The sequence below is a fragment of the Sus scrofa genome, chromosome 13, assembly GCF_000003025.6.
Source record: "Sus scrofa isolate TJ Tabasco breed Duroc chromosome 13, Sscrofa11.1, whole genome shotgun sequence".
NCBI classification, from domain to species: Eukaryota; Metazoa; Chordata; class Mammalia; order Artiodactyla; family Suidae; genus Sus; species Sus scrofa.
Window position 1 is genome coordinate 56,983,079 of NC_010455.5, and position 18,997 is coordinate 57,002,075.

The window sequence follows — 18,997 nt, forward strand, 5'->3', positions numbered from 1 at the left end:
TTTGACTGAAAATGGAAATCTGAAAATGTCTTAGGGGAAATAACCAAGCAACACTTGATGGGAATTGACTACCTGCAGGTACTGTGCAATTTTCTCTGAAATCAAATTATCCAAACCACCAACACTTTAGTCTGAATCTTTTATTCACTCCTGACATAGCAGTACACTTAAGGTGACAAAACATGACAGTAATGTTTGCACTAAAGAAAAATGTCTCATTCTGACATACAGATGGCCAAAAAACACATGAAAAGATGTTCAACATCACTCATTATTAGAGAAATGCAAATCAAAACCACGATGAGGTGCCACTTTACACCAGCCAGAGTGGCCATCATCAAAAAGTCTACAAACAATAAATGCTGGAGAGGGTATGGAGAAAAAAGAACCCTAGTACACTGTTAGTGGGATTGTAAATGGGTGCAACCACTGTGGAAAACAGTATGGAGATTCCTCAGAAAACTACAAATAGAATTACCACTTGATCCAGCAATCCCACTCCTGGGCATCTATCCAGAGAAAACCATGACTCACAAAGACACATGTACTCCGATGTTCATTGCAGCACTATTTGCAATAGCCAAGACATGGAAACAACCTAAATGTCCATCAACAGAGGAGTGGATCCAGAAGAGGTGGTACATATACACAATGGAATATTATTCAGCCATTAAAAGAAACGAAATACCAACAGTTTTAGCAACATGGATGGACTTAGAAATTATCATGCTAAGTGAAGTCAGCCATACAATGAGACACCAACATCAAATGCTTTCACTGACATGTGGCATCTGAAAAAAGGACAGACTGAACTTCTTTGCAGAACAGATGCTGACTCAGACATTGAAAAACTTATGGTCTCTGGAGGAGACAGTTTGGGGGGTGGGGGCTGTGCTTGGGCTGTGGGATGGAAATCCTGTGAAATCAGATTGTTATGATCATTATACAGCTACAGATGTGATAAATTCATTTGAGTAATAAAAAATAATAATAAAAGAAAAAATGTCTCATTCTGTACTGAAACACCATTTAGAATTATAATTTGAGAGCACTAGGGCATAGAAAGATGCATATAATTTAAATACATCTTTTCCTCCATTGTTTTGAGAGAAAAAAGGTAAATGTTGCTTTTAGGATTCCTTCTACCCCCTTAACAAAAAAAAATTTTCTAGGAAATAATGTTTCCCATATTCTTAAGGGAGACAATTACATATGGACCTCTAAATGCTGAAAAATCATTAAGAAATATTTAAAATAATGGCCGAACATTTTAATTTCATTAAACTACTTTCAAAATATATTTCTGGAATATCAGCCATTTTGGATGCGTTGCTACAGTCTGAAATAAGCTATACCCAGCACTAGATAAATGTAACATGTTTATCTCCTTCATTTTCTGTAATGGCATAGATAATTTTCAGCTTAATAAAAGGGCTATAGGTAACTCTTTTAGTGTATTGATTTCTCTTTATACGTTCTGAGATTTCAAATTACAACACACATACATATACCTCATGCCACATGAAAACAATGCTCATCTTGCTTTAGAGAACATTTACCAGAAAGAGCTAGTGTGAAGTGCTTTGTTGTGTCTGCCATCTGCTGGTACACAGTAAAAATACAGGATTTAAGATTTTTGGATCTTCTGATAGATAAGTGCTGATGAGCTCTTCTCTTTATTTCCAGAGCCCCCTCGCTGGACAAAGAAACCTCAGAGTGGTGTGTACAGCACTGGGAGCAGTGGTATCTTGTTATGCGAGGCTGAAGGAGAACCTGAACCCACAATCAAGTGGAGAGTCAATGGCTCCCCGATTGAGCGTAAGTGAAAACACCAGTGTTGATGCAATCGTAAAGGTTTGCTGGAATGGGTAATGGTCAGGCACCCCGGTTATGGCTAAAGTGGAGTTGGTAAGTAACTGGACTAGCAGGAGAGATCTAACCAGCAAATCCAAAATTGCATCTTTTTAAGGCATTTGATTTACGCTTAAGTTTATGGAAAGCTTATAATAACATTTGTTGAGCTATTATATTAACTATATATAAAAATAAGTTTTAAAAATTAAGGCAGCTGAATGACAGAGGATGCATCCAAGGAGAAGATTCCTTTTCCTGAGAAGAATTGGAGACCCAGTGATTGGGAACACAGGTGGGACTCAGACTTCCCTTCCATTCAGGCAACCACAACTCCTCACTTGGGTTCTGCTCTTTATAAAGACTTACTCTGTCTCCATGATTTGAAAAATCCATAGGGCCAAAAAACATGCAAAGCCTGACCCTGTGCACCCAACCCCTGGCTCACTGCAATCATTTGACCAAGCTTCAGTAGCTAAGACCAGAAAAATCCTCTGCTCAGTCAGCTCTGAACTCTCCCCAGATGCGCTGGGCTCACAGCCTTATCTCCCCAGTCCACGGTGTTCTAGCATAGAGCTCCAGGAATCCTCAAATCCTGAATCTGAACCTATAGCTCTGGTCATTTTGAATATCTTTGTTAAAGTAGGGTGATAGAACAAATCTTAATGGTCAACTGAGTAGCTTGATTCAGAACATTTATAATATTAACACATATGTGTGTTGTTTCCATTAATTCCTTTGCCCTAAACCCACTCATGTCAGGGTAGGCATCCTGGTTGTCCAGAGGCCCGGGTCCCAACTAGTCTGTGCACCTAAGCTTGGGGATAGTCACTAAGTAGCCAGCTGTATGCTCTGAGCTGTTGAGTGAGTCTCCTGAAGCTTTAGTTTTTAATTGCAAAATGGAGCAAATGATGGTTGTGGTTGAATGAGATGAAGATGTCAACCACCTAGGATTGTACTTACCTGTAGAACACAGATAGTTAATAAACCCTGGGTCTGAAGGATCTATCTTTGTGTTCAGGTGCTACCATTTACTCTCTGTCTGATTGGGTGTTTTACTGATCCTATTAAAACTTGTTCCCTCATCAGTAAAATGGGAATGAAAATACCACTAACCATTGGGAATTGTTATATGGATTAAAGGAAATACCACATAAAGTATGCTTGGCACAGGGACTGACACACAACACTCTCAAAATACTATTTACTACTGTTCTCTTACTTCAAGTACTCAAGAAATCCTAGTGTTTATTATTATTCTTGAAAAAACACATCCATTTTAGTTTTATGTATGACAGGAAGCACAATATCTATGATAAACAAATACTAACTGGGCACATTTGATGATGAGATTGAAAATAAAACTGACAGTTATTTAAAAATACCTAGGAGGTTCCCATGTGGTGTAGTGGGTCAAGGGTATGGTATTGTTGCAGCTGTGGCTTAGGTCACAGCTGTGGGGAGAGTTTAATCCCTGGCCCAGGAACATCCAAATGGTGCAGGCAGAGCCAAAAAAAAAAAAAAAAAAAAAAAAAAAAAAAAAAAAAAAATCTATTACATAGCCTTATGAATCTGGAAATTGTCAAGTTAACAGTATGACCATATCTCCTTCTCAGCATATAATTTTAAAAAAATCACTTTGAATTCTATCTCTGTATGACTCTGAGAAGAAAAAAGGGTGCTTACTTATTTAAAATACAAATGATTGGGCAAAACCATGAGCAGTTCTGATTTTTTTTTTCTTTTTTTATTGAGGTGTAATGGGTATGCGCTATATTAGATTCAGGTATACAGCATAATGATTTGATATTTTCATATATTGAGAAGTGGTTACCACAATAAGTCTAATTAACATCTGTCACCTTACGGAGTTACTGAATTGTTCTTCTTGTGATGATTATAATCTATTAGCATCTTTCAAAAGTGAAGTGCAGTATCATTAACTATTTTTGCCATGCTGTACATTATATCCCCATGACTTACTCATTTTATAACTGGAAGTTTATACCTGTTTATCCCCTTCATCCATTTGGCCTATCCTCCCAACCCCCCACCTTCCAGCCTTTGGCAATCACCGACTGTTCTCTGTATATATGAGCTCGTTTTGTTTTTTTATATTTCACATATAAGTGAGATCATTTAGTATTTTTCTTTCTCTGTCAGACTTATACGACTTAGCATAATTCCCTCAAGGTCCATCCATGCTGTCACAAATGACAAGATTTCCTCTTTTTTACAGCTGAATAATGTTCCATTGTTTGCATATGTTTGTGTAATATATATATCACATTTTATTTATCCCTTCCTCTGTCAGTGGACACTTTAGCCCTCATTATTAATATCTTCAATTTGAGATATTAATTTCTCATCTCTTTAGTATTAGGGTGATGGTGGTTCATAGGATGACTTTGGGAGTGTTTCTTCTTCAGTCTTTTGAAAGAGTTTAAGAAACATTGATATAAGTTTTCTTTGTATGCTTGGTAGAATTTGCCTATGAAGCTATCTGGTCCTGGACTTTTGTTTGTAGAGAGTTTATTATTATTATTATTACATATTCAACTTCATTTCTAATGATTGGTCTATTCAAACTATTTCTGCCTGATTCAGTTTTGGTGGGCCATATGTTTCTAGAATGTTGTCTGTTTCTTTTAGATTGTCAAATTTGTTGGCATCAAATTGTTCAAAGTATTCTCTCTCTCTCTCTTTTTTTTTATTTCTGCAGTATCAGTTGATATTTCTGCTTTTTCATTTTTTTACTTTGTTTATTTGGGTTCTCTTTCTCTTCTTCTTGTTGAGTCTGGCTTGTCAATGTAGTTTACCTTCTTTCCTCATTCCCTTTAAAGAATAGAATAAGAAATGAAAAATGAAACTACATGTAGATTATAGGGAAATGAAAACAACTTTTTTATAAAAAATATTAAGGATGCTAAAATAAAGAAAGCAGAGTGTCTGGAACATAAAATCATAAAATTTTGTATTTGAATGGCACTTAGCTGTTTATAAAGGACATTCATATACTGCTTTGAGTCCCCACATGAGCCTTTTAAAGGAAATATAGTTATTCATATTTAAAGGATTAATTATTTCATTCAATAATGTTCATTAAATGCCTTCTTTGTGCCAGGCACTGGCCTTATCACTTGGGAGATGGCAGTAAATAAAATGGACAGTTCCTGCTCCCATAAATCTGACATTCTGGTGGGGAGAGACATGCAGTTGACAAAAGCACATAAATGTGGTGAAATGAAAACTAGTTGGGGAAGGGGTGGGTGGGTACAAGGGAAGTTCAGGACCTAGAGTTGCTATCCAGTTTAGAGAAAATGTTAGTAAGACCCTTGGGATTATTTACCATTGAGTAGAAATGGGAGAAGTGAATGATGTAGCCATGCAAATAGCCATGAGTGAGCTTTCAGGATAGAAAGGTCACTGAGTGCATAGACTCAAGGTGTGTTTGGAATGTTGAGAAAAAGAATGGAGTCCAGTGTGGCTAAAGCAGAGTGAGGAGGTGGCAGTGCTTAGGGAGGTCAGTCAGGAGCAGGGTCTACATCATATCTAAAGCTCAAGGATCAAAGGTGACCTAGGATATTATTGCGAACAGGATGGGACACTTGGAGGATTTAGAGGCAAAGAATGAGAGGCTTTAATTTATTACCTAGAATTTTTCTGGCTTCTGCATGGAGAAGCAACTGTATGACTCCATTTAGGAGCCGATGAAAAGATAGCGGAGCCTTGGGCTAGGTGAGTAGCAGTAACAGTTAGGTTATGGATTTATATCCAAAACAGAGCCAATATGTTTGTTGATGGATGAGCATGTCAAGGCTGAAAATAAACTAATGCAAGAGAGCACAGCTGAATAATGGCAGACCCACGACTAAAGCCACATCTTTGGAATCCATGCTCTGTGTTGTTTCCACAGCTTTGACTCCAGCTCTCCTGGCATCACTGCCAACAGATCATAATTTATAATTGGAATGTTCAATGACAGTGGGATCAGTGAAGGATTTGAAATCCCTTTGAGCTCATATTTTTACAAATTGCATATCTTTATACGTATTTGAGAATTAAATAAAAATTATTACTAATATTGTTTACAAGCCTAATAAACTTTTTCAAATGTTTTGCATCCAATGTTTCTGAGCCCTTGCAAAAGAGAGTTCTTATTGTAGATGTGGGCACATGAGACTCAGCGAGGTTACATTACTTATATGAGGCCACAACCCAAGTGAATTTAGAGCCATAAATGGAACTGAAATGAATAAGTCCACAGCTGAAGTTTCTCCCCATACATTGCATTTTTGCCCTTTGAGCTTAGCAAAGACAGCTTATGTCAGGAATATTTTTGTTTGCTTTGAGCAGAAAATGTTTTTGCTTTGTTTTTTTGAGCAGCCCTTGCAGCATGCAGAAATTCCTGAGCCAGGGCTTGAACCCATGCCACAGCAGTGACCTGAGCCACAGCAGTGACAAGACCAGATCTTTTAATAGCTAGGCTACCATTGAACCATTCAGGATTTTTTTTTTCATGGTTTGTGTGTTTGTTTGATAAAGAACTTGGCCTTCTGGCATTATGGAAGCTCCTATTAGCCTTTGCCAGTATGCTACAGTACTCTGCAATTTCCATACCTATCCCAGAAGGCAGCTTTGAGCAATGTTTAATTATTTGTCACTCAGATATGAGGCCAGAGTTTAATTTCATCTTTTTGTATTGTTATGTAGATTTAGAGTTTACCAGGGGGCAAATGGTTTAAGAACTAAATATAAGGGATGATAGGGTTTACTCTGAAGCTTGTAAAATTTGATGTAAGGGGTGAGGGTGCAGAATGAGATCAGAAACTCAATCATTGTAGAAGGAGCTTCCTGGTGGCTTAGTGGGTTAAGGATGTGGTGTTGTCACTGCTGTGGCACGGGTCTGATCCCGGCCCAGGTATTCCCATATACCACAGGTGAGGCCAAAAAAAACCCCTAAACAAACAAACAAACAAAAAAACTTGAACTATTCATCTTGATGATTCTCAAGAGATAAATTATCCTATAGGATTGAATCAAATTTCTATTGTTACTATAACAAATTACAGCAAATTTAGTGGCTTAAAACAGTATATATTTGAGAAGAATGTATATTCTGATTTTTTTTGGGTGCAGTGTACTTAAAATTTCAATTAAGTCTAACTTTTCTATTGTGTCATTTGGGATCTCTGTGGCTTGATTGATTTTCTGTCTAGAGGATGGAGCATGATAATGTGAGAAAAAAGAATGTATATATGTATGTGTGACTAGGTCAACTTGGTGTACAGTAGAAAATTGACAGAACACTGTACACCAGCTATAATGGAAAAAAATAAAACTCATTAAAATAAAAAAACAGTATATGTTTATTATTTTATAATTCTGGAGGTTGTAAGTCCAGCACAACTCTCCCTGGGCTAAAATCAAGGTGTCAGCAGTGCTATGGTTCTTCCAGAGACTCTAGGAGAGGAACCCTTCCGTTATGTTTTCCAGCTCATGGGGCCCACATTCCTTGGCCCACTTCCTTCGTCTTCAAGTCAAGCATATTACATTTCTCCTACCACTCTTTCATAGTCACATCTCTCTTTGGCTGGCTTGCCACAGGCATTAAAGTTTCTCTGTTTATAAAGAGCCTTATAATTTCATCGGGCTCACTTGGATAATCCAGAATAACATCCCCTCTCAGGGTCCTTGGCCTTAATCACATATGGAAAGTCTCTTTTGCCATGTAAAGTAAAATAGTCACACATCGTAGAGATTAGACCAGGCCCACCTTTGGGGGACTATCAGTCTCCATTCCACAGGGACCTACCAGGAATAAAATGGCACCCAACAAAAGTGTTGTTCATCCATTCCATGAAAACTGCTGTCTCCTCTGCAATAGATGCTATTTGCACACCAGGGACATGGTGCACAGCTCATAGACACGTTCTTACCCCTATGGAGCTGACATTCAAGTGTAAAAATGTATTTATTTCTCACTCTTAGAAGCAAAAAGATGTATAAGAAAAATCTATTTTATTATGCAATAATCAATGTTTCCTATAATCTAAAATTTAGTATAGTCTCTGTTTTGAACAAAGGAGATACCATAAGAAAAAACTTAAATTAGATGTACTGGTAATCTTGTAATGTCATTTAAACAAAAGTTTTTAACATTTGCACCCTTCATTCAACATTCCTCACTTAAATGTTTTTCTTTCAACAGTTTGCTTGCATCAGAGCAGGGCATGCAATTTGGCCCATGCTACGGCCCTCTCTGAAATACAGCAATTTCTACCTTCTCAATGGCCATATTGGTGGGATTTAGCAGGTTCTGAGTGGAGTTAATAAGATAATGCATGTGCAGTACCCAGCAAGTTACTTTGGCCCTCAATACAAACACATAAATATTAGATTTTCTCATTTCCAAAAGATATTTCCAGAATTATACTTGGATCAGCAATGGGGTAGGATTTATTGCCAAATAGACAGTTTGGCCCCTCCTTTCAAGAAGAGTTTAATCTTACTGGGAAAATGAAATACATGAGCTATGTATCTGAAGTGGTTAAAGAGCAAAGCAAGGCAGTTAAAATGGATGGTGTAGATGGGAAAATTGCAGAAGAGCAGAGAAGTGAAACAGAGGAACAATGTATCAAGAGGGAAAACAGCAGCTACTAGTGGTGGATCGGGGGAATCAAGCTGTGTGGATCTTGTAATTTATTCTGGGCAGTATGAGGACCCCAATTTATAAGAATAAGTGAGATTCAGTTCACACTTCGACTTGAATGCTAAACAGAAAATCTGGCATCTTACTTTGGGGTATTGAGTCTGGAGAGGCAGAGAGTTAGAGATGAGCAAATATTTTGGCAATAAGCACTAATGTTAAGGAATACTGAAATTGCAGAAGGGTCTGGAAAGAAAAATCGATGGCCGATATTAAGAAATTCTAAAAAAATTTGCTTTGATGAATTATTATCTACCTGGCCTTAAAATATAAATACTAGTCTTAAAATATAAATACTATGTGGCACATTTAATAAATGGTGTATAAATATTTTATTTTATTTTTATCTGACTTTGTTTAATCTCTTTTAGGAAATCCATTTTCTGGTGATGTCATCTCCCCCGGGGAAATCAGTTTTACCAATGTACAACCAAATCACACCGCGGTATACCAGTGTGAAGCCTCAAATGTCCATGGCACTATCCTTGCCAGTGCCAATATTGATGTTGTAGGTAAGCACACCTGGGAGCAGCCCATTAGCCTTTTCTACAGGAAAGTATTCAAGGCCAAACTCGCAAGTAGACTGAATTCTTGGCACATAAAACATGGAGGAAACCAAAGTAATTTTCACCTTTACATTTGAGCATAGATTTTATAGTAAAGCTACACTTCCAAAAATGTGTTGTTTGGATACTTTCTAATTCAAGAATATGGACTTTGGTATTCCACTCTTTTCTGTTCTTGTTAATATGGCTAGGCTATAGAAAAACATAATTTGCTTATATTCTTACATGAAAAATTAAACTGTATTTGCATTGTTTTCAAATAGATGTTCGTCCATTGATACAAACTACAGATGAAGAAAATTATGCCACAGTAGTTGGGTACAGTGCTTTCTTACATTGTGAGTTCTTTGCTTCACCCGAGGCAATAGTGTCCTGGTAAGCTGGTACCCTGTTTTCTTAAGAGAATGTCAGTTGTAGGTTTCACTTTGTTTCTTCATCCATTATTTGACAGGCTGCACTGTGTCAGTGTTGTTGCATGTAACCAGTGCCTCTCAGAAATAAGGAAGCAAACTTAATTACTTACTTTTCCTGGAATTATTGACTAGATGTGTAGGATTTCTCCCACCTGAGAAAATAGGGAGAGCCATTTTCTGTTCACAAAGGAAACCAGGAAATTGAGATGATTACTACTAAGACAACTTTTCAGGTAGATTTAGTTTTCCATTATGGTTATCTCCAAGGTCATATATTACTTTATTGTTTCTGTTTGGGATAATAAAAATTATTAAACGTGCATATCATTATGAATGCCTATTTTTAACACTCTTCCCACATGTATTTTGAATTTAATTTCAATACATTGGTTGGTGTAGTGACTCTGAACTCTTTGTTACACGAATCTACTGTACTTGTCCCTTCACTAGGAACACTTGGCTAAACTGGTCTTCAGTAATTTTGCCGATGTGCTACAGGGCTGAGGTGAGAGTGAGGTGAGCAAGGTGAGGTCATACATGTGCAGGGTCAGATTCGGTCGCTATTTAAAACTTAGATATTTTGTTCATGGTGGACATTTTTGCATTATTTTTGATTTAAAAAAATACCTCATTAAAATATTATTTATCTTGATTACTGAGGTTTTCTTTTGGCAACCCTTAAATTTTCTCTCTGAAGAAAGTGCCTCACTTGCGTTACTCTTGTCCCACCCCAGCCCTGCAAAATCTCATGTGAATAGCAGCCAGAGTTTGTCCCTTGGATATTTTCTCTCCAGCAGCCTCTCACTGTGAAATGTATGAGATGAATCAAGCTGTGGAAGTAAATGTTTGGAAAATGGATGAATGTAAGAGAAAATGACTGTGGGTTGGTAAGGGTAAATGTAATCCACGTCCACAGAACAGGAAAGACCTCCTGGCCTATAATATTTCTGAATGACCAATGTTCCCCCACGACAGCAGGAGGTTCCAAAGTTTCATTATCTCTTTCAGTTACTAGCTCTCCTATTTAGTACCATCATTAACTAAAAAGTTCACCTTCAATAAGGCAGAAAATATTTATTAAACTCTGAGGACAGATGCAAAGTAGTACTGGGAGCTCTTACAACTATAGCAGAAGCACAGAGCTTAGGCCCTGATTTGCTCCCATCACAGTCTATTTGGGAAGGAAAGATTGACACCTATCACCCATTTTAGAAAAATTGTAAACCCTTGTGGAACATTTCATAAGGACTGCTAAGCTCCTAAAGAAGGGATAAGATTGAATGACATCAGTGACAAGTTTGAAAAAGGATAATATAATTCTGCCACACCCCAAATTGCTCTATGCTTTCTATGTCCACAGGCAGAAGGTAGAAGAAGCAAAGCCCCTTGAAGGCAGACGATATCATATCCATGAGAATGGCACGTTACAGATCAACACAACCACGGAAGAAGATGCTGGTTCCTACTCCTGTTGGGTAGAAAATGCTAAAGGAAAAACAGCCGTCACAGCCAATTTGGATATTAGAAGTAATTTTATTTTGTTTTTACTTTACATGAATTCTTACATGGGTTCAGTTTGTCTTCATTTTTCCCAGTGAAAAATTATGATTTAAGTTGGGGCATCTGTTAATTTTCTTTAGACCATTTTAAAACTCCTAGATCATGTTTCATCTAAAAGGCCATCATAAGAATTATAGGCTATGTCAGTGATGTGTATGTGGCTTTATACAATTGTAAGAGCTTGGTGATGGATGACCACCAATATTTTAAATTTCTGCATTTTAGTGTATTTCTGTAATTATATTTTCTTTCAATAACCAATTCAAAGTTATGCCACTCAATGTTATTATGTAATCAACTCTTTGAATTAAAATTTCATAAATAAACTCAAACTGCTAGTGGCCAGAGAGGACAAGTTCATAAACTTTTGGTCTGCTCTATTGTCCATTTTATATGGAAGGAGTCGGTAGGAATCAGAGCCATGAGAACTAAGGTCATAATTCTTACATATTGAAAAAGGAATGTCAAGAATGGAATTCAATGAAAGGCTATATAGCAGTGATTGAGAGCATAAGCTTTGGTCTCTTCCAGTCTTAAGTTCAAATCACAGCTCATGCCCTTACCAGTTAGAAAATATTAATATCATTATTTGATTTCACTTTAGCCTTGTTATCATCTCTAGAAGGTAGAGATATTAATATTCATAGAATTGTTATAAAATGTCACAACAAATGTGAACTTTACAGTCTAATTAAAATAAGTGCTTATTGAATGGTATTAATTATTATTCAATGGATTTGTGGCTTTAAATTTAGAATTGGGAGTAAGATGTTTAATAATTCACTTGAAATTAATTCAGTATGATAATCGCTTCAAATTTCATGCTCGGGATACCAAATAGTCAATTTTACTAATGCTTTCAGCTTTTAATCAGTTTCTCGAGTACCATGTAGATAGCAAATATTAGAATATGATTGTGGAATGGGAGGAAGTGATGGGACTTGACTTCTGAGAGGCTTACCAAGTGCTGCATTAGGGTAAAGTATATCTTCCTTTAATATGGCCTTAAGAGTAAGGATTATGTGTTTTGAATTATAATGAAACAAACATTTTTCACGACAGCCATGGTACCAATGTTTATGTTTCATATTGTTGATATTGCTGATTTACTTTGAAAATATGACTCACTCATTCTAACTCTCTGAACAAAAATTCAACAAATATGTTTTGAGTACCTACCATATAGAGGCTCCCTTCTGGGCTCTGGAGATATTGAAGGTAACAAAAGAGGCACAGCCTCTATTTTCATGGGACTTATGTTCAAATTCCCCACCTTCATGTTGTTAGTTTGTCTATTCATAGTCTTCACTATAGGTTTGAGTTAATAATAAACATATTGGTAGAGAAGTAATTGATTCCCCCCGACCTGTTTTTTTTGGTCTTTTGTATTCTTAGGGCCGTACCTGCGGCATATGGAGGTTCCCAGGCTAGGGGTCCAATTGGAGCTGTTGCTGCTGGCCTATGCCAGAGCCACAGCAATGCCAGATCCGAGTCATGTCCGCAACCTGTACCACAGCTCAGGGTCACGCTGGATCCTCAACCCACTGAGCAAGGCCAGGGATCGAACCCACAACCTCATGGTTCCTAGTCAGATCCATTTCCACTGCACCACGATGGGAACTCCCGACTTTCCCCTTTTCTTTATGGTATTTTGATCACATGTCCAGAAGCTCTAGAATGAGATTTTATATTATGTTCAACATCTAGAGGCATTTGCTTGCTCACATACTTCTTACTCCCTTCATCTAGGAAGTAGTAGGGAAATTGCTATTAATTAATACTTCCATCCAGGGGTCCTGGCCTGGTTGGAACAAAAATAGCAACAATATATGATGTTAGGAAATGACAGGGTGACAAACATTGCATGAGAATTTTTGACTCTCAGGTTGACCATTTGGAGTGATGAGATGATGGCAGGCTCTTGATAACAAAGTAAACTGTGCTCTGTAGCCTTAACTAGTATCTTTGTTTTGTAAAAACAGATGCTACGAAACTTAGAGTTTCTCCTAAGAACCCTCGTGTCCCCAAATCACATACACTTGAATTACACTGTGAGAACAAATGTGATTCATATTTGAAACACAGTTTGAAGTTGTCCTGGAGTAAAGATGGAGAAGCCTTTGAAATTAATGGCACAGAGGATGGCAGGTAGGTAAACTATTATAGTATCTCCAAATATGTGCTTGGGATTAAACCTTGTGTTGGAAAGAAAAAATAGATGTAAAGCATTTACACTTAATTTAAATATTAAAAATGATTATATTTCAGTCTTTAAGACAGTATTTAAAAAGTCATACGATGTGCTTGTTTCATTTTTCTCTCATGTATTTGTCTTCTTATTTTTGCTAAGGGCTTATCATGCAATGTGTACCATCCTGTAAGTGTGGGAAGCGGAAGAAAATATAGAAGAGAGAATGTAGAATAAAGGGTGAATAGATGCTGATATCACTAAACAGTATGAAGCATATCAAAGAAAGTTAAAATAATATTTACTGAATGCTTATGTTGTCTTTTGAAAGCAGAGGACAACTCTCCTTCCTTTTGCAACGTTACTGAGTTTGGGGTTAAAAATGGACCATTCTTGATCGAAATTTCAATTTCAGTCTTATGTTGTTATTCATCACTCCAAAAAATGAAATATGAAGATCATTTCATAAGATAGGCATAGGATAGGCATTCCTTAGGTGAGATGGTAGCTGGGTCAAAAGTTAAGAGCATGGGCTCTGGAGCCCAGTGGCCTGAGTTTGAGTCCCAACTTTGTCACTTACTGGGTCTGTGACTTTGTCAAGCTGTCTAAATTGTCTGTGCCTTAGTTTTTTATTCTAAAACATAGTTTCCTTCAAAAACATTAAGGTAATTCATCATAGGGTTGTTGTGCATTAACACCAAGCACTTAAAACATGCTAGCCACTCAGTCCATGTTAGCTATGAAGACTTATACTACTCATTTCTTCAGTAGCCTTGTCTCACTTCATTACCTGATTTTGGGGTGTGTGTGTCTTTGTGTGTGTCCATGTCCTCTATGCAAAGACATTGGTCTCAGGCTTGGTGCTTAATTTATTCTAGTCTATCCCTCCTATATATGAAACATTTGTGGTCCTACAACCAGTGGTCCATGATACAAAAGGAGATTAATTGCTGATACCTAACAGGCCACACATTGCAACAGAGATCTTCAGTCTTTGGTTAGGTGTCAGTTGATTTGTCAGTTCCTCAGGTCTCCTCAGATTCTGTCCTTGGTCAGTACTGTCTAGTTATTTGGGGTTTTCCATATGATCTCTGGGTTACAGCCAAGAAGGGAATCAGATTCTTGCCTTAATGCTAATGTGACTTGTATGTTTAGATACTGAATCCAGAAATTCCAACCAGCTTCTTTGTGTAGCCCAGTTTTACAGTTTCTGCAAGATGCTGGGGCTGACACTCACATGAGCCTTGGGACATCTGAGTGACCCAAGCAAGTAATGCAGATATTCTTCTAGTTTTCCCTAAATAATGGGTAGGAGGTAAAAGACAGTAATCTTAACACAGAAGAGAGTTCTGGCATGGGAAGAGCTCGGAGCAAATGTTGCTGGCTGTTCTTGACCAGAGCCAGGGGCAGGCATAGAATTGCTGCAGGGAAGTCATGGGTATCTGCTAAATATCTGAAGAGGCATTAGTAAGCTCCCATTTCTCACCTCCTGCTGGGTCACCTTCTCCTTATCCCTAGCTGGGAACCAGAAGCTTTTGCCATGAAAGAAGTTAAATTTCTGATCAAAGGGACATAGAGAAGAATGAAAAGTGAAAATACCTTCTTTTTTTCTCTTTTGTGCCCTATTATGGGGAGGTGTATGATAAGTGTCAGAATCTGCCCCTCTGGGGCGTTACACCTGCTGGGTGCCTCATGTTATGTTCATGCCTTCTGTACACACTTTCCCTCGATTATCCTCACAGGAAACCTATGAGGAAGACTAAAATGACCTCAAGGAATTTTCTGTGGCTTTCTAATCTGCAGGTGGCTCTAGATAATACAATGTCATGATAAATGAAATGGAGGATGGATGTATGAAACCATTTTTAAACTTTACACTGTGCTTAATGCATGTAATGGGGGCTGTTCATGACCATGGACAGAGGGAAGGACCCAGTCCTGCAGGAGAGACTGCAGTGGCCAGTGGGACAGGGATAGGGAATGTGTCAGTGTCTGTGAACAGGAGGATGAGAAGGAAAAGCTATCAAAAGCACGAGTGGGAAGGCATTTCTTGACATCAAGCGAGGGCTTTTTTTTTCCCCTCAGAAAAGTCAGTGAATGAATGGGACAGCATTTAGAGGGAGGGGGTAAGGATGCTGAGATTATAAAACCTAAGATTAGGCAGAGATTATAAGAATGGAAGGGTCCCTTCCTAACACGTGAAGAGTTAAAGTAATTTGTTCAAGCAGAGAAGCAGGAGGAAGGGGAGTTGGGAGCATTAAGAAATGTGATTAGTTAGAAGCCAACAATGAGTGAAATAAGTTTGATTAATATTATTAGTAACACTCCTGGAGCACAGACTAAGCCAGGCTCTACACACTAATTACTTTATGTGTTTTCCCTCATTTACTTCTCCAGAAGAGAAAGGATGTATTGTCATCCCCATTTTTTTAGATAAGGTGGATTAGGCTCTAAATTTTTTTCATGATTATACAAGTCATCATTGGTGGAAATGAACCTCAAACATAGGTCTGCAAAGAGAGAATCAGTTCAGGGAAATGTGGCCGTTACACATAAGAGATTAATAAGGGTTGGGCACTAGCAAACTGGATTATTTCATATGAAGGTGGTGAGAGGTTGTAGGGTCATAGCAGGTTTCTTAGGTGAGGGAATGGAGCAGGTACAGATGGAGGAAAGATTGGGAGGAGCAGAGATGAAGCTGAAGCCAGAGAACAGGTACTATGAAGAGCAGAAACCATTTTTTAAATGTATCATGTGTTTAATTTAGGACTTTCTTCAAGCAGAATACAATAGAATTATGATGGAAACACAGGATAAAAGAGAAATAAAGTGTTACGGTGTTAGGCACTGAGAATTTGGAGCTATTTGTTACTTTGTTAATGGTTGTCACATTTTGAGGTGAGCCAGAATTAACTAGGTGTCATGTTCAAATGCAGTAGCCCTTGTCCTATTCCGAAAAATCTGATTTGGGATAAAGATCGAGGTCAATGCCAATTTTTTTTTTTTTCCTGTCCTTTTTGTCTTTTTGCCTTTTCTAGGGCTGCTCCATGGCATATGGAGATTCCCAGGCTAGGGGTCTAATCTGAGCTGTGGCCGCTGGCAGCCTACGCCAGCGGCCACAGCAATGTGGGATCTGAGCCGCGTCTGCAGCCTACACCACAGCTCAAGGCAACGCCGGATCCTTAACCCACTGAGCAAGGCCAGAGATTGAACCCGCAATCTTGTGGTTCCTAGTCGGATTCGTTAACCACTGCGCCACGATGGGAACTCTGCCAATTTCATTTTTTAACATCCTCCCCAGGTACGTCATACCTACCAGATTTCAATGACCAGTAGGAAATTGAAACTTGATTAAGTTGAGGGCACCTGATGTACACTTTTGAGGTTCCAAAAAAAAAAAAAAATGAGTTGGCAAAGAGGTGCCCTTTCATTTTGGCCTGAAGCAGCCCCAAACCATGTACAAACCTTGGCAAAAAGATTGTCGGCTAGATTTCAGCTCCCACATGCTCTCGTGGATGTGCAGGGCACAAAGAGCCCTCTTGAAGAGGTTATTAAATTGTCAATATTCATCTAAGAAGGTAAACTTCGGAGTCCACATTGTGGCTCAGTGGTAACTAACCCGGACTAGTATCCATGAGGACATGGGTTCAATCTCTGGCCTCACTCAGTGGGTTAAGGATCCAATGTTGCCATGAGCTGTGGCAAAGGCTGGAAGCTGGAGCTTTGATTTGACCCCTAGCCTGGGAACTTCCACATGCCACAAGTGCGGCCCTGAAGGAAAAAAAAGAAAAAAAAAGAAATGGTGAACTTGGCAAAATCGTCAGTGTATATAATATTCTGATATTTCTGCCAAATAGACGCATAACTAACATGAACTAAGAAACTAATTTATGTCAAAGCTTTATCATGTTTAGAATTATAGTGAGAGTCTTGACTAGCAATGCCAGGTAATATTGATTGGCAGATCATTCAGTTATTTGTATAGGAGTAAGGGGCTGACTTTATAATCGAAGGGCAGAATCATATTTGATTTTGCTATAGTTTTAAGTGGTTTTCTGCAACTCAAGCTTTTCAGCAATTTATATGAGTGAATTAAATTGAGTTGAATTAAAAAGCTCAATTATATGAGTGTCTCTCCCTGCTTCCACAAGGAAGACATTACTTATTTCAACTACATAGCAAACTGTTGTGAATAATTCTCAAATTTAATGAAACTTTACTATTTATTTATTTATTTTTATTTTTATTTTTTTTGCCATTTCTTGGGCCACTCCCAAGGCATATGGAGGTTCCTAGGCTAGGGGTCGAATCAGAGCTACAGCCGCCGGCCTATACCAGAGCCACAGCAACGCGGGATCCAAGCCGCTTCTGCAACATACACCACAGCTCACAGCAATGCCGGATTCCCAACCCACTGAGCAAGGCCAGGAATCGAACCCACAACCTCATGGTTCCTAGTCAGATTCACTAACCACTGAGCCGTGACAGGAACTCCGAAACTTTACTTTTTAAATGAAACACTTGAATGGTAATGTTAACAGCATAGGGAGAGGGTAAAAAGTATAATTTATTTTAAAAAGTTTATGTAGTAAACTTAAGTATTAATTGGCAAAAATAGAATAATAAAGAGCCAGCTGCAGAAAGCTGCAGAAAGAAGTACTAGTCTGCCATCTACTGTTCAAATAAGTCAGAGTTAATTTTTGTCAGGTTTTAATGTGCACTCTACTTGGGAAGTGGAGGGATGGAGCACAGACAACACTGTCAAAAATAGAGATTATGAGATCCAACTTAGATATTCTGGCTCTGAACAACTAGGATGTGATTCAGGAATATGCTTTTGTTAGAAGCACCTATGTTGATGCTATGCAGGTAGTTCCCTAAACATAGCTTAAGAGTTTTTCAAGTTTTTCTTTACTATCATAAAAGTACGGTACACTCTTCAGACACACCAGGCATAACAGTTTCATCCCTGACCCATGCATCACAGATGGTTGAATTGGAAATTTAAAAATAAATAAACAAACCTAATCTCTTTCATGGCCATTCAGACATTTACGTGTGCATTGAATAGTGCTTCGTGTCTAGTTTTCCACCTATAGAATTTGCTAATAAAATGTGCATTATTAAGTTTTTAAAATTGGCAAGTTTTTAAAATTTTTCCTTGAATTATTTTCTGTGGGGAGTATTTATTTTTGAAAGGATTATGTTTCTATTGTTTCTGTTACCTTCATCATATACTTGCTTTTTTCCTGTTAGGATAATTATTGATGGAGCCAATCTGACTATAGCTAATGTCACCTTAGAGGACCAAGGAATATATTCCTGTTTAGCTCACACTTCCCTGGATAGCACTGCTGATATGACTCAAGTAACTGTCCTGGGTAAGTGCACTAACAAAGACATCTCTGTTCATTTCTTCTCCACTACTGATTGAAGTCCACTGTTCTTGGGCAATTAAACCAATGATTACTTAAGCCCCTATACATTTATTGTTAGTTTGAAATTTTCAATTTAAAGAGTAACCCCACTTTTGAATGCTTTCACCTCTTCTGGCTCTAAAAAAGTTAATTAATGCTTAATTTCTTTTTTCTTCTTGGGTAGTGTTGCCAAAAGCAGTGGGAGGCAGGTGATGCTATCAGCAGAAAGGAAACTCAAGTATGCATGAGTTCCCAGGACTCTTGAGTAGGCTTTCCTAGTGTGTGGAGAAATG

At 38.0% G+C, this 18,997-nt stretch overlaps 1 protein-coding gene across 25 annotated transcripts in view; it reads left to right on the forward strand.

Annotated features, from left to right (window-relative positions):
• CHL1 (cell adhesion molecule L1 like) overlaps positions 1-18,997 on the forward strand; it is a 229,883-nt gene that overhangs the window by 178,770 nt on the left and 32,116 nt on the right. For all 25 annotated transcript variants that reach the window (XM_021069242.1, XM_021069258.1, XM_021069259.1 and 22 more), the window contains 6 exons: positions 1,687-1,818; positions 8,932-9,072; positions 9,390-9,501; positions 10,900-11,066; positions 13,082-13,247; positions 18,544-18,668. In XM_021069242.1, coding sequence (XP_020924901.1) covers positions 1,687-1,818; positions 8,932-9,072; positions 9,390-9,501; positions 10,900-11,066; positions 13,082-13,247; positions 18,544-18,668 — 843 coding nt within the window. The remainder of the gene's footprint in view (positions 1-1,686; positions 1,819-8,931; positions 9,073-9,389; positions 9,502-10,899; positions 11,067-13,081; positions 13,248-18,543; positions 18,669-18,997) is intronic.